The following is a 16,621-nucleotide window of genomic DNA, read 5'->3' on the forward strand; positions in this document are numbered from 1 at the left end:
ATCAAGTGCTTTTTAGAAAGGAGATTATGTGGGTGGGCTTGATTTATTCAGGGGTACCTTTGAAGGGGAATGGACCCTACCATAACAGAATCAGAGCATGAGAGGGTCATGAAGGGAATCCTCACTCTGGCTTTGAAGATGGAGGGGAAGAAACACCCATGGCCTTTAGGGGAGGAGAGCAGCCCCTGGCTGAGAGACTGAGTGGGTCCTCTGTCCCACACCGTCAAGGGCCTTCTGAATTCATTCATAGTCACTTGAACATCAGGTAAGACTGCAGCCAGCAACATGAAGGTATTAGCTCTCATTGCACAGTGAACTGGGAACTTGCCATCTCACGCCCAGCTTCTGACCTACCCGACTCTGACAATACCGAAATTTGATGCTTTTGACCCCTGCCGGTTCATTACAGCAGCCACAGAACACAGCGTCCCAAGGTGTCGACTACTGTTCGTTAAATATTTATTGATTGATGTTAAGTCCACCTTACAACAGCATAACAATCCAAAGTATGGGAGTACTTTTTTTTGTTTTGTTTTGTTTTTTTTCATAAATACAACATAAAAGGCGGCAAAAGAATGCTAGCTAACCCCAAGCCCAGCAAATTAGCAAAAAAAAAAAAAAAGTCACATTCAGAAAAATTTGGCAAGTATGATATAATATGGGTCACAATTCTAAACAGAGATAGGTCCGTAAGACCCTGCATGGTTACTTAAATCCCCCGTTAGCCATGTGTCTGTGGTCAGAAACTGGCACCGCACTGTGAAGGACATCTGCCACCCTGTGTTCAAGCCTGCTGAAACCTGGTTGGTTGGTGTTCTTACAAAAGTAGAAAGCTGTACATGTGAAGCAGTAATACAAAATATATGGGGTGGTTACAGGTATAAAATTGGTTTAAGAAGAGCTATGTATGAATTGAGTAACTGAGCTAAGAAAGTTCCACACTTTTATAAATAATGAACAATAGATACGTTTTGCATGAGGAACACAGTGTCTTCTTCTCGTAGCAAAGTACCATTAAAGCCTCATGTTTCATACTATCAGGCCAAATTATTTTCTCTCATGAACAAAGGAAAGTATTGGTTCCGACTTCAAGTTATCAAGTCTGGTCAGAATCAACTCCATTTAGCCCAGGCAGAATCGTGCATGCAAAAGTCGGTCTTTGCAGCTTGGCCTTGTAGATGCTCAGAGCCTGGCCCTTCTTCAGGCTAGGTTCCATGGCATCAGGGAAGTGAAGGGAACTAGAAATTTCCATTCACCACTTCTTAGTGCCAACGGAAAAGAAACTCATTGTAGCACAAGCTTGTTTCTGTCTCTCAAGCCTCCATTCCCCTCTGGCAGACTAGACCCTATAGGCTACTTCTCATTTATACCATCCTCGCAGTCTCAACCCATGTCCAACTTACTCTACACACTAACATCATCAACTACGACACACTTCAGCTACATGGAAGTCGCCACCCGCTCATGCACTCCAGACTTCCGGATGACCCCCTGGAGCCCTTGGCTGGTTCACGGCAGTGTCTTTGCATCTATGTTTTTAAGGTTTAGAAGAAAACCAATGAGGAGCCTGGCCCACCCCTGATGCTTTCATCTAAATGGATATGAGATCCCTGTGTGGGTAGCAATTCCTTCCTTCCTTCTTTCCATGCCTTTCAAGCCCATTGCCTCCAAATACTACATGCCTTGGTCATTTGGGTGGTTCGGATGCCTCTTGTGGAATGGACTGTAATACAGATCTGCTTTCTCCAGAACAATTGAAATGGCTTAAGTTTAAATTAGCCTTTTAGTTACTATGGATTGTAAGTAAGCTTCGTACTGAAGTAGCGTCAAAAGGAAACTCCTGATATGGATGAAATCGAAGGCAAGGAATTCCTTCTTCCTGATTTAACAGGAGTGGTTTAATCACTGATTTAATCTGATTTAATCACTCGGATTCCTCATCACTCTCTTTCCCACCCTTCCCTATTGCACGTGGTTCAGGGTAACTATCTGTAGACACTGCACTCGAGAGTCACCATAGTATCTGTCAAACATTTCACACCGCCACATTACAGCACCCACAGCTTGCGTTTGAAGGCACTTGTAGATTGCTTAAATCGTGGTCACCTTTGAAGAGTTGACTTCTTTTGGCATTTTGGCATTTCAGACCATTCTAATCACAATTCCAAAAGTTTTAACTTGGACAACAAATGTGAATTTTCTGTGCAATGTGTACATTTCGATAAGCATCACCTACTTAGATTCCCTATCAAGTAAGAAAAATAGGATTTTGGTGTTTTTTTTTTTTTTAAATTTCTTAAAGTCAAAAGTATACTTCTGCCTTTTACATAATGTGACAGAGGAGAACGTTGGTCAAAGCAATGGCATTCAGTGTTCAGCTTCATCAGAGGCGCTGATCACAGGTCCTCACTTTCTACCAAGCCGCTGTTGAGTGTCAGCTGAGATGGGCTTGCTTCAGGCTGGAAGGCGGCTTTGATGTCTAGTCCCTGGTCCGAAAGGGCCGCATAGCGACTGGCCGAGGGCCGTACTTTTTTTGGCTTGGTGGTCGGTGGCTGCTGGTGCCACTGGGCTACGGAGAAAGAGAGTAAAGGACGATTTTTAGAAGTTTAAATACACACAGAATGTCTTTTGGGTAGAGCCTGGTGGCTCACACCTGTAATCTCAGCACTTGGGAGGCTGAGGCAGGAAGATTGTTGCAAGTTTGAGGTCATCTTGGGTTGTACAGTGAGTTACATGCCAGCCTGGGTTTCAGAGCAACAACCTGTTTCTGAAAACAAAAAGCACACACGCAAAATGAATGCCTTTTGATATATATGAGGCGTGCATACATATCTCTTTAAAAATATTTTATTTTTTATATATGTGAGTGTGTTGCCTGTGTGTATGCACATGCACTGAGTGTGTTCCTGGTGCCTGGGTGTGTGTGTGTAAGTGTGTTGCCTGTGTGTATGCATGTGCACTGAGTGTGTTCCTGGTGCCTGGGTGTGTAAGTGTGTTGCCTGTGTGTATGCATGTGCACTGAGTGTGTTCCTGGTGCCTGGGTGTGTGTGTAAGTGTGTTGCCTGTGTGTATGCATGTGCACTGAGTGTGGACCTGGTGCCTGGGAAGCCAGGAGGTGCCAGAATTCCCTGGTACTGGACAGCTGTGAGTGGCCATGTGGATGCTGGGAACTAAACCCGGGTCCTCTGCTAGAACAGGAAGTGCTCTGAACTGCTGAGCTGACTCTCCAGTGCCCCACGTATATGTTCTTTGTGAAAGAATGCACACAGCCACGGTAGAGACGTGGATAATGTAGAGGTCCTTCTGCATTTTACTTAGAAGAATCACAAGTCACTGTCTATGTGTGGCCATGGGACTGTAAAGTCAGGCAACATGGCAAGTTACTGTTCTTTTAGCAACTGCAGTGTTGGAAAAATCCCAAAACAGTTGATAAGCTGCCTATATCTGACCCATCTACCTCTCTTTTCTTTAATTTCTAGTTGGGAATTCTAGATAGATTTTTAACATTAATAAACTGAAAAGAATCAGGCATTTGGCACGCTTTCAAAGGACTATTACTTTCTTTAGCAGAAGTAAAATTTTGTAATTTTTAAAAAATATTTTCTAGTGTTTTTTCATACATACGGATCATATGATGCTGTTGTACTAGCCTTTAAATAGAGCTGGTAGTCTTTTAAATTTAGGATGCATGTACACACACACACACACACACACACACGCACAGAGTCAAGAATTTACTGCTGAACTGCTTAAGATATATTAATGAGAAAAGCACTTCGCTATGTAAGTACACATTCCAGAATCAAGGCACACACATTAAGGCTGCAGCAGGACACTGTGAACGGGTTATGATTCAGGAAGAGATGTTAGGAGACAGCCACTTGCAGAAGACAGGAATACGAAAATGTGAAAAATGCGTATGCCTTCGTCTACTGTTAACCCCTATGGGCGCTCAAGTGAGAAAGCCACGGTTGACTAGCCAGCCTGAGAAACCAACATGCACATCTCGCTAGTCAATCAAAGACCCTGCTGATACTTGGGTGTTTGTTCTCCCGGAGGGGTTTCACTATTAATGTCGGGAAACTATAAACAGAAAGAGAAAGAGTAATATGAATTTTTTTTTTTCTTGGCAAACAAAATGCTGGAGTATCAACTTAGGACATAAAGCTTAGAGTAACGTGATCTGTCGTTCTGCTATCTACTTCTTAATCATTCAATGTGTGAGATGCAGTGAGCTGAAAGGGGGCCGCACTCACTGTAGACATCCAGCCTGGCAGTACACGACACAATGCCGGCTTCGTTCTTGGCTGACACAGTGTACCATCCAGCGTCTTCTTTTGTGGCTCCCTGAATGAGCAGACAGATGTAGCCGTGATTATCCTGGTGCATGCTGCAGGAAGAGATAAAGCCATTAGAGCTCTAAATGTCGAAGAAGTGGCGGTGGACACGAAACATCCTTTTTAATTAGGTCATTAGAAACAGAATGGTGCCAGTAATAGATAACAGGATCATACTTATTCTGGAGAGGCGGCTAGCCCCATTAAGTTAACGGGAGAGTGGAGCAGGCCTCAGGAGGGCGAATAAATCTATGCGCTAATTCCTAGAGGAGGACCTGCTTTTACAGAACCACTGACTAGGCTGTTGCTACTGGAGCAAATGAATCCATCTCTTCTTTTTGATATACACATTTCAAAATTGCCATTACGTTAAGTCCGAACATGCTCACCACATACCAACATTGCTACCTACCACATACCAACATTGCCACCTTCCAAAAGCTTAAACTTACAGTTGAACAAAGGGTGACTTTTGTCTTGCATGGCCATGATTGCATGCTTCTACACACACTCTTCATCTAGCATCAGGACGACACAAGTTACGGAGTAGATGCAGCCACTGTGTAGTCTTACCTTACTCGATCAGTGCTGTGAGTGAGCGATTCATTTTCTTTCTTCCAAAATATCTGAGGTGGTGGTACTCCCAAAACTCGGCATTCCAGCCTCACTGGGTACCCATCAGCTACCCCTGTGTTCTGCAGCTTCTCAATAAACATGGGGGCCTTGTGTGCTTCTTTAGCTAAGAAAACACAAGATGAATTATCCATTAGCGGCATACAAAAGGGTCACTGGCAGGAACTCAGAGGCTTTAGAAAGATTGAGCAGCCTCTTTTATGATGCTGTTTTCATGTCACGTGGTCAAGAGGTTAGCCCTCTCCCCAAGCAAAGGTCTATGCGCTTCATTGCACTCATGTATTCCCTCAATTAATTCAAGAATGATAGGCTCACACAGTACCCGGACATCTGCTCCTCAGAAGCCTGCCTGACAGGCCTCAGAGATTGAGTCACTGCTGGCAGCTGTGAGAGCTCCCCTCCTAATTAAGTCAATGCGAGCTCACAGCCTTGACTCACTGCTGCCACCTAGTGGTGACAAGGACTTCAGGCTCAGGATTCACTGGCCACCCCCTGAAATGTCTACTTTGAAGATTTAAGATTTGGAACTCATAATCAATGAGACATTCCACAGCATTTAAAGGGTGGTGGTGGGGAGAAATACATACAGGAAAGGCATGTTTATCTAAATTTGGCAATTTTAGATAGTTATCTGTAAACTAAGGATGTACAGCCCGTAAATTACAAATTCTAACTTATATTCTTTGAAGGGAGCTATAAAGAAGATGACTTTATGATTATCTTATAGAATTTTATGACTTAGTCTTTTAAAAGTCATAGTTTATTGTTAGTAATATTCTGAATATTATAAGACAATGGGAAACTAATTTCTTGGGCCACTAGTAGAAACAATTTCAGAGAAAGAATAAGGTGTTTAATTTCATCTGAGCTCCCGACAATCAATCTAAAAATACACATCTTCCTGCACATTAACATGAATCAAGGTCTTTTCCATCAGATACTGGTTTGTGTCTTTTTAAAAAAAATTTATTTATCTATTATGTATACAGTGTTCTGCCTACATGCCAGAAGAGGGCACCAGATCCCATTAAAGATGGCTGTGAGCCACCATGTGGTTGCTGGGAATTGAACTCAGGACCTCTGGAAGAGCAGCAGCCAGTGCTCTCAACCACTGAGCCATCTCTCCAGCCCCTCTGGTTTGTGTCTTACTGGCTGTGCCGTCACTGGCAAACAGACCATAGATGCCTCAGCATCTCAACTAGTGGGGCCCATAATAAGTCACAACACTTTTAAGGATTAAACTGGAAAAATGCTTATGCAGTCCTGCACAGGTGGCATCGTGCACAGTAGCACATGGCATCACTGGCGAGCAGCTGGGATATGAAGGCTAGTTTTAAACGCAGCTCCTAACGCATAAACTAATAGCTGCTTGTGAAGACCTTGATCCATGTCAGCGTGCACTACCCGCTCTGACATGAGTGCCGAGCCATGACCAGATGTCTTATCCTGATGGACAAATAAGAGCAATGGGTACATTTAACAGGAGAAAAAGAAACAGTTTAATTTGAGTTTAGAGAAATGAATGAAATCAGCCCTGCCGTGTGGGCAGGTAGAATACTTTGCACAGCATTTAAAAGCCTGGTTAAAATGACAGCATCGCCCTATATATATTTACCAGATTTCTGTGGGACAAACATGGTTCTGTTATTAGAGTCATCACCCTGGATTTTATAGCCCGGACCTCCACCCTGCCTTTATTCTCATTCTACTTTATTGCAGAAGCTGAGTGGTTCACCGAGTGTGTTTGCAGGAGGCTGTGCTGAGTCTAATCCCAGCTCACTAAGGGGACCCTGGTGATGATCTCACAGGGCTGACGCCAGGCCTCGCCAAGATAACGTCTATGAGGGTGTTGTCAGTCGGGTTTTAAGGAATACGCACTAAGCTTCATGACAGCCAGAGGTGAGGCCATCAGCACCCCTCCTTCTGCCTTGCTCCTAAGCACCGGTGGTATAAATGTTTCCCTGAATGTCTTTTCATTCAAGGTTTCTCAAAGAGTCTAACTTCCTTGAACAACACTTACACAGATCACCTACAGTACTGCTTAGAAAGCAAACGAACTAGTTTGATACTGAATTGAGTGTAGGTGAGAACACTACGTAAAGTTTTTGAGTTTTGAAATCGCTGAATGGTCTGTTAAAACAGTCCGTTGGGCTCTCTCTATAAAGGTCCGGAAGCCTGTCTGTCAGTCACTCCCTCCCCATGTAACAGTAGGCCCTATCACAGCCATGAAGAGGCAAACTGCCCACATCCTCTCCCATCTTTGCTGGGTTATGGGAGAAAGAAAAGATAAATAATAACGGTTGTGCTGAAGTAAGAAAAAATGGATGCTTCCTATTTGCTAAGCCTTATGACGTGCTACCATTGTGTTTGGTGATACAGCCTGTTCCGTCAGCATTTTGACTTATTTTCTGCATTAGTTAATGGCGGAGAAGTAGTTTTTGTGCCCTTTGACTTGTTCTGGCAACGAAGAAGGAGTCACAGGCCACCTACCAGCAACCACAAGCTCCAGGTTAAAAGAGTTCTGTCCTGCTCTGTTGGTGGCAATACACGTGTAGATGCCGGCATCCCGGGATGTGACAGGCTCGATGATGAGGGAGTGCACCCCATTCTCACGGACCAGCATCTTGTGAGCACTGTCAGGGCGGATGGGCTTCCCATCTAGTTGCCAGCTGAGATCTGGGGTTGGTAACCCACTGACCTAAACCAGAAAGGAAATGCACGTAAATTTCTCTAATATTAAAACAACAAAATCACCAGGAGTTATTATGAAGTCACTTCCTCTTGAGTTTTGAAATTGCTGTGTGGTCTGTTAAAAAAGAGTCTGTTGGATTTTATATGTACAGTTCCGGAAGCCTGTCTGTCTGTCATTCCCTCCCTGTGGAACACTAGGGGTATCACAAACAATGGCCTTTTAGATGGCTTTTTCATGCTTCTCTTTTGTTTAAAACTTTCCCATGGTTTCCATAAACACACAGAGACTCACAACTAAACATTTCTTATAGAACAATCCAGAGATAAGTGAAACAGGGATTGAAACATATTTCTGTCATCATCTTACCTCACCCAAGACTATAAAAATTCCCAGGTGATGTCAGCATTGGGCTCTGAGCTCTTTGGAAACAACCAATATAACAATAACACTCAGATCTAAAGCTTCCCAACCAGGAGCGGCCATCGCCATGGAGATGTTAGTTAATGCGTCCATTTGTACACAGACCTATTATTATTTTATAATCCTTGAAACTGAAGAACAAGTGAAATTTGAAATCGCCCAGAAATCATAGACAAATTAGCATCACGATGGAAATGTCCTGAAATCTGAAGACCATGGCAGCGGTGTGACATGTTACAGTGTAAGGTGACAGTGTGAAAGCCCAGCTTTCTACGGTGTTGACCTTGATTTGAGAGTAGAAGAGCATTAGGGAGACCTTTCGACATCCCTCCTTCTTCCAACTTCCCTAGTGGGAAATTACATATTCTGGCCCCCAAAGAGACATCTAAACAATTCCTATGAAGCACCAGCTTTGTCTAAATCTGTCAGAGACTCATGCACCCCATCCTGCCCCATGGTACATATTCATTCCTACTACCAACAAAGTATCTCCTATACATGTAGTCAACGTCTGGAGAATGTAAGGGGGAAAGGGCAACTATTAATAAGAGAGTGGGATTTCCGAAAGAGCGGCAGTTAGGAAGTGGTTTTTGAGGCAGTATGATGTCCTCTTATCCCTTGCCATCCCCAGATGTACATCTCCACATGTTCCCTCTCCCTGTGGGGAAGACCCTGGAAGTGGCCTGGAAGTAAAGCAGTAGATATTCCCAACTGAGCTCCAGGTCTTGGGGGACTTTATAGCTCGTTCCCACTTTACTGGGCTTGATCATGAACAAGCAGGATCATCTAATTCGCAGGAAGCTGCTGATTGGGTCCTTTCAAAACAATTCACCAAGGAGCTGTTCCGTGGGTAGAGTTACTCGTGCTCAGGCAAATGGAGCATGGCCTGTAGTCTTGTCACTCTGGCACTCCCAGTGTGTAGTGAGCACAGCATGCTCGTCCCAAGCTGGCCACAGTCTGAGCAGTCTGTGCTCTTGGTCCAGGTGGAGAGGCAGAGAGAACAAGCACACTTATCCTCCTTTGAAATAGGTAGCAGTGTGCAGTGTCCACTCAGATGGCAAGACATTTGGTTCTCCCTCTTTGGTTTTTGAGGCAGAGTTTCATGTGGCCCAGGCTGGTGACTATGTAGCCAGGGATGACTTTGACCTTGTGAGCCTCCTGCTTCTGGGTTCTTAGTGCTGGGATGTGAGGCTTGTGCCACCGCACGCAGCGACTTTCAGACTGTCGTTACACAGGTCAGATCATGCTAGTGAATTCAAGGACTGATTATTTTAGTTTTCAATACCTTTAAAGGCAGAGGTGAAAGGACATTAAGGTTGCTATTTAGAGAAAATAAAAAGTGGCCACCAGGGTGCTGCCTATCAACTCAGCACACCCACTCTTGCCACTTGCTTACATATTAAAAGTAATCTCAGACTTGATGTAATTTTGCTTCTAAGTAATTCAGTATACATTAAAAAATAGACATTTTTCTTCTCCTTCTTCTTCTTCTTCTTCTTCTTCTTCTTCTTCTTCTTCTTCTTCTTCTTCTTCTTCTTCTTCTTCTTCTTCTTCTCCTTCTCCTTCTCCTTCTCCTTCTCCTTCTCCTTCTCCTTCTCCTTCTCCTTCTCCTTCTCCTTCTTCTTCTTCTTCTTCTTCTCCCCCTCCTCTTCCTCCTCCTCCTCTTCTTGTTCTTGTTCTTCTTCTTCTTCTTTTTTTCTGGAACTGGGCCTGACTGTGTAAAGCTGACTGATTTATGTTTCCCTGTGTAGACCACGCTGGCTGGGAACTGCCAAAAATCCACCTGCCCCTACCACCTGAGTGCTGGGAATAGGGGTGTGTGCCACCACACCTGGCCCAGAATTTTGTTTTTAAACATGAAATTAATAACAATCTTAGGATGTCACCATTTCCTTTGTTGATTGAAAATACCATCATATTGGTTATATATATATATATATATATATATATATATATATATATATATATATATGAACTCTTTCAAAATTTGAAATATTTGTTTAGAAAACAGGCAAATAAAAAAATGTTCGTTTGTGTGTATTGCACACACGATGCTCTAGAATAGGTACACATTGTGGAATAATGAAGTTGAGCTAAGCAGCATGTTCATTATCACAGGCTTATCCTTTCTCTTTTGTGGCAAGAACCTTTACAGCTTCCTGTCAGCAGCCTTCGTGTGTTGGAAGGGTTGTTAATAACCGACATGATGAACCATAGATTTCTGGAACTCGTGTCTTCTGTGTGACTGACAGCTTCCCAAGCCTGCTCCGCTGGATCTCAGGAAGCGTCATTTAGTTCCTCCACCGCTGAGCTTCTTTAGATTCTGTTTTGGGAATTTTGTGTTGCGGTCTGACTTCACTGAACGTTGGCTCGAGGGGCGGGGTTCGCATTCGGGGGTCGGAATGGAGCGGAGAGTTCCCCCAAACTAGAGAAAGAGTGGCCCAGGGCAGAGAGGAGGCGGGGTCAGAAGGTGACGCTGGTTCTCGGCGGGGGACAGAGACAGGGTTTGAGTTTTTGTCTCAGGCTCTTAATCTTTATATTTTGTCCCCGAGTTCTATTTTATAATAACGGGTAAAAGAAATCACAGCAAGATTCTACATGTGAGTGACAGCTGAGTGAGGTCATGCCGTGTCCGTCCTTCTGTGCCTGGGTCATTTCACTTAACGCCCGTTAGGCTCACCGTGTTTTCACCAATGATGGAGTTTCTTCCTTCAATATACCATACACAGGTATTTGTAAATATACTGTCTATCTGTTGGTGGGCACTTAAACTGACTCTGTATTTTGGATGCTGTGAATGATGTGAGTACAGACATCTCTGACTTGTGATTGCACTTCCTGCGGATCTACAGCCAACTAGATCATATAAGTAGTTCTAACATATGAATTCTTGTGTGTGGTGTGTTTGCACATGTCCCTGTGGATGCATGTACACATGGTGGTGGAGGCCGGACGTCAACGTCAGGTTCTCCTAGGTTTGAGATAGGGTGTGTCATTGAACTCAGAGCCCACTGGTTGGTAGACTGCCAGCAAACGAGCCCTTGGGGTCACCTGTGTCTACTACCCCACCAGCAGTGGGTTATAGAGAAGCAGCTTTTTATGTGGCGTTGGACAGACCTGAACTCAAGTCCTCATGCGTGAGCAGTGGACACTTTACCAGCTGAGAGATCTTCCTCATGTGTGAACCTTAAAAACTACTGGCCGGGCGGTGGTGGCGCACGCCTTTAATCCCAGCACTCGGGAGGCAGAGGCAGGCGGATCTCTGTGAGTTCGAGGCCAGCCTGGTCTACAGAGCGAGATCCAGGAAAGGCGCAAAGCTACACAGAGAAACCCTGTCTCGAAAAACCAAAAAAAAAAAAAAAAAAACAAACAAAAAAAAAAAACTACTATCATCTGTCTATCTTTCTTCTATTTATTTATTTATTATTTATTTGTGACAGGGTCACACTATGTAGCCCTGGTTGCCCTGGAACTCATTATGTAGACCAGGCTAGCCTTAAACTCAGAGAGATAACCTGCCTCTGCCTCCCAAGTGCTGGGATTAAAGGCGTGAGCCACCACATCCTGGCCCCCTGAATATGTTAATTCTTGATTAAAAATGAAATTCAACTTGTGTTTTATAATGTAAGATGTACTATGTTAGGAAAGCAAATTATTTTAAAGAATACGTTTACTCTTTTCTATATGTTCTTTGAAGCCCCCCACCCAAAAAAGAGTGATCAAAAAAATTAGATTACTTCAAAGTAATTGCCAGAATTGCGTAAAGCACCGACTAAGAATGAGGAGGCACTCATGATCCTCCCATCTCTCCCACAGGAATTCTGTGGTCATTGGCAAATCCTCTCTCCAACTCACACTGATAAAGGAATCAGAATTTCTACTCTTGCATCTTCAAGAGTGAGGTTTTTGAAACTAATGAAGGCCACAGCTACGGCCTAGTTTTAGAAATACCGATATGCATTGTTCTTTGCTTCACACTAGCCGTGGCCCGTGCACATCCAGGAAACTTATTTCAACAGCAACTTTTTCACACCCCTCCACCAAGCTCTACGGTTATTATTCATGGTCTGCAATTCCAGGGAGAACCAGCAGATGGAGCCCAAATAATCTTCAAACCGATCCACATTTAAGCACTAAAGGTCTAGACAGTACACAAATGACAGACAGGTGGCAGGGGTCCAGGGACACTGCTAGGGGACGGAACGTACGGTGGAAACTGGGAGGTAGGTGAGGGGAGAAACAGGGGACTAGAAACCAGCCCAAACTGAATATGTTTGAAAATGCCGTAAGGAAACCCGTTAACATGTCAGCTAATTTAAAATAAAGTTAAGCCATCAAAACTACTATAAGGAAGACAGTAATGCAGCAATGGGAGGAATGAAAAGCCAATAACTTCATAGCACTGAGTAATCATGAATCACCAGATGACTGGGATGCATGACAGACTCATCCCATTTATCATCGCTACACAATCGGGGAAGAGGGAGACCTTGGGGGGAGGGGGAGAGGGAGCAAGACCTAGTGATTTTCCAGGGTTTAGTTCTGAGTAAAGGACATATTAAATGAAAGTTTAAAAGGAAAGGACATCATAATGATAACTGTATACACAGGAAGTCTGTTTCTCTTGGGCTGGGGTCATCTTGTACTCCACAGGAAAGACAGAGGTACATGCGGCAGGCACGGACACACTTACTTTGCAGTCCATCCGGCAGAGCTTGCCTTCCTGAACAGTCAGATCTCCAGGAGCCTGCAGGAAGTGAGGCCTGAAGAATCGCTCCTGAATGGGCTCGTTTTCATCGCCGCTGTCCCTCGATCGAGAGCGAGGCCTTGAGACGAGAGACATGACAGGCGGGTAAATAGAACATACACGGTAGTTATTTCCAGGAGAGAGAAGTCCCTATCTGTGTCCACACCACAACATTGACACACAAAAAATGCAACAAGCAACCATTGTTTCATTTGGAGCTTATGATTAATTGAATAGTCTCCAATCAGCAGACTACTAGATACAAATCAGAAAAGGGGAATAGAGAAGGGGGTTACTATATTTGAGAATTTTTTTCCTAATAAGACATTTTTAAAGCTTTATGTTAGAAACTTTTTGTTGTTGTTGTTGTTTGTTTGTTTTTGAGAACAGGGCTTCCCTGTGTAGCTCTGGCTGTCCTGAAACTCACTCTACAGAGTGACCAGGCTGGCCTTGAACTCAGAGATCCGCCTGCCTCTGCCTTCCAATGCTGGGATTAAAGGCGTGCGCCGCCGCTACCCGGCTCTATATTAGAACAAACAGCAGCGTTTGTTCTTCTACTTCTTTTTTGTTTTTGTTTTTTGGTTTTTTGAGACAGGGTCTCTCTGTGTAGCTTTGCGCCTTTCCTGGAACTCGCTCTGTAGCCCAGGCTGGCCTCGAACTCACAGAGATCTGCCTGCCTCTGCCTCCCGAGTGCTGCTGGGATTAAAGGTGTGCGCCACCACCGCCCGGCTCTTTTTTTCTTTTCTTTTCTTTTTTATTTTTTTTAAAACCAAATCTTTCCCAATAGAAATGAATATTAACTTTTCACTATGATTTAAACTTTGTAGCTGATTATCATTTCCTACTTTATAAAAATATAATGTATTTCTCATCAAAATTCTTTTTCATGTTCCTTGGGAAAACAAATTACATTTTTAGGCATGTTTAACTTTTCATTAGTTGGTCTGTGTGCCTAAAGGCCTTATTTCCTGCTTTAAGCCAGGGCGCTGCTGACCTCTCAGACTTTGTGTGTCTCCCCTGCTTATGTTACCAGAGCAACGGAACCAACAGCCAGGGCACAGGAGGCCTGAGAAACCAAGCAAGACGTGAAATGCAAGTTGTCTAAAATCCTTAGGAAGATTAAGTTTAAAAGTGGACGGCCGGGGCTGTAGATCGGTGGAAGAGCGCTTGCCTCAGATGCACGAGGCCCTAGGTTCAATCCTCGGTGCGGAAGAGGAAAAAAAAAAAAAAGAGCCCCCTTAACTAGAAAAAGAACCGTGGAGCAAGTGACATTTTCAAGTATGTCAGGCGAACAACACTCAGCTGTTTCATATAGCTCAAATACAGACATTTCGAATGGCAACAATGTCTTTGGAGCCGCTGATGTGTGGAAAAGTTTGGGTGTATTCTACACACTGGAGAAAAGTAGAAGAGAAGGACCCAGAGTGGCGGGCATGATATTAACGTGTTTACAGCCACAGACCGAGGTCTAGGCTCCTGGGAGCTGGTCCTGCCACAGGGAACGCAGAGCAGTGTCCGTGCACGCTCAGCCCTTGTCACAAGCAAGGGCTCTGTGGTACAGGCCCTGGGTGATATATGGGCACCACTTGTCTGAAGCTTACTTACTTTTCCTGCTTACCAGTCCACCGAAGGGGTCTGTAATTGACAGTCGGGGGCTATTTTAGGAGACTGTATCTGTAATACTGCTAAACATGACAGGCTGTCTGCCTTATCATATTCCTTTTAAAATTTAAATATATTAATGAGAAATGGTACCCATTACTTGCCTGCCATCACGGTTTCAGGATCTGTCATAGGCCTGGGATTTAGAAGTTTGCTAGATACTAGAAGCTCATGACAAATCTTTATGGTCTCACTGTACTATGTTTTGAACCGAGTGATTTAAAATGTACACTTTCCAAACTAGCTGATTTTAAGAATAGTGGTGACAGGGTATAACTGTCAGCCCCCACACAGCTGTTGGTTTAGACCTATTTTGAATACTTGTGTTCCGTTTGCTAGTATTTTCATGTAAAGGTCCTGAATCTTGATTTTCACATATTTTATGAATTATGTCCTATTTAGCAAACTAATGATCATCTATCCGAATAGTTGGAACACACAGTGGCAAATATTTGTTCCCTCCTGTGTATACTCCCCTCCATTTCTAACTGCAAAGGAGCACAATAAAGACGTGTTCACCGTCACACTCTGATTGTGGTAGCAACAGGAATGAATGAATGAATGAATGAATGAATGAATGAATGAATGAGTGAGAAGGAACACCCGGGACACCCGGGAATGAGCGTCTGCAATACCTTCTGGCATGAGGATGGCCTGAGGGAGAGCGGGGGCTGCGGCCTCTTTGGTTGACAGCCTGCACCATGAGCCGTCCTGTGCAGCTGACACGGCCCTGTTAGAGACATCAGGAGAAGACATTAGGTGCTGTGCAAACCCGTTAACCATCTCACACTGGCGAGTCCCGTATCTTATTCTCCCTACGACATTATTTCTTAGTCAGGGACCGCTAGTCACCAAACTGAAGTGCCAGTAAAACCATTGGCTGAAAGAATTCAGGTGACAAGCGTCTGTTTTATCTAGGATGGCATTCAGAATGACACCCCTCATTAATCTGCAGAATAAGGTTCTCCTAACACATGAAACCGACTTGTAAAATACAGCAGGAGGATATTTTTCTCTTGTGATGCTCCATTTTCATGGTCAAACATCTACGTATCGTGGCTAATTCTGAGATCAGAATTAGATGATTTTAGTTTTCCGTCAGATCTTCTCAGTAATACATTCATCAACAGCTAGTGTTATTGCTTTGTCCAAGCCAGGTACTAAAGGATGCCTGCACAATAAAAATGAGCATCCTGTAAGAAGTGTGCATAGGACAAGGTGAGCATCATGATAGGGTGCCACTGTGGTCTCTGAAAATAAACATGTGTGCAATTTAAAAGCCAGGAGTGACTAGACACCCAGAACATGTGGCTTAATCTACAGGCCTAGCTAATGAAAAATAAACTTGAAACTGTAAACTTGGTAAGTTGTAAGCAGACACGTGTGGCACTTCGCGGACCCAGATGACGAGAATAGGTCACCAGATCTTACTCTGGAGTTTGGTTTCAGCTTTTCTCATACTACTGCTAACAGGCAGCAACAGCAGTGAGTTCCTCTCCCACTTTTCAGAGGGAGCAGATCTGTCTCTAACTTCTGGAGCCAAAAAGAAATTTCAAGAGAGGGAACATGAGAAGCAGAAAAGCCGTTAATGATTAGGCTTCATGAATTCTAGCCTGGGATGGGTGAGAAACCCTTGTAGCAAGATGCCAATAAACAGGACTGCATCGGTGTGCTTTGAGGACCGGTGTTCCAGCTGAGAGCGGGCAGGGGCAGACTCTATTAGAAGGAACAAGGTGGAATATCATAGCAAGAAACCTAGAGGAGGATTTAATGGAGGGCAGGAGTCTAGTCACCCTGGTTCTCCAGTCTTCCCAAGTCATGGCTTCTCTAGGGATGCAGCCACTCAGAAAAGGCAGACACACAGGATGCAATGCAGACCAAAGAAGAATTGTAACTACTATGTGGAAAGGGGTGGAATGAAACAAGATGCAGTCATCTCCTACCACTAGATAAGTGAGTGTCTCTAGCATTCAACACTTATTGTAGAGGTCGGAGCTCAAACACTGTCTTTCCCAAAAGCTTCTGAGGAGAGCTGAGGAGAATATTAGGAGAGAGGACTATTTCCCCATTAGATGAACTGTATCTGAAGCCCAGGCTACACACAGGCGATCATGATGACTCGGAAAACAC

General features: G+C 44.0%; 1 protein-coding gene across 2 annotated transcripts in view; it reads right to left on the reverse strand.

Annotated features, from left to right (window-relative positions):
- Positions 1–437: 437 nt before the first annotated feature.
- Positions 438–16,621, reverse strand: part of Palld (palladin, cytoskeletal associated protein) — a 231,073-nt gene continuing 214,889 nt past the window's right edge. For both annotated transcript variants that reach the window (XM_052752347.1, XM_052752346.1), the window contains 6 exons: positions 15,127–15,221; positions 12,776–12,908; positions 7,461–7,668; positions 4,911–5,076; positions 4,257–4,390; positions 438–2,569 (listed from right to left, as the gene is read on the reverse strand). In XM_052752347.1, coding sequence (XP_052608307.1) covers positions 2,397–2,569; positions 4,257–4,390; positions 4,911–5,076; positions 7,461–7,668; positions 12,776–12,908; positions 15,127–15,221 — 909 coding nt within the window. In that variant the 3' untranslated portion in view covers positions 438–2,396. The remainder of the gene's footprint in view (positions 2,570–4,256; positions 4,391–4,910; positions 5,077–7,460; positions 7,669–12,775; positions 12,909–15,126; positions 15,222–16,621) is intronic.

Source organism: Peromyscus californicus, unplaced genomic scaffold (genome assembly GCF_007827085.1).
Source record: "Peromyscus californicus insignis strain IS unplaced genomic scaffold, ASM782708v3 Scaffold_23__1_contigs__length_62951481, whole genome shotgun sequence".
NCBI classification, from domain to species: Eukaryota; Metazoa; Chordata; class Mammalia; order Rodentia; family Cricetidae; genus Peromyscus; species Peromyscus californicus.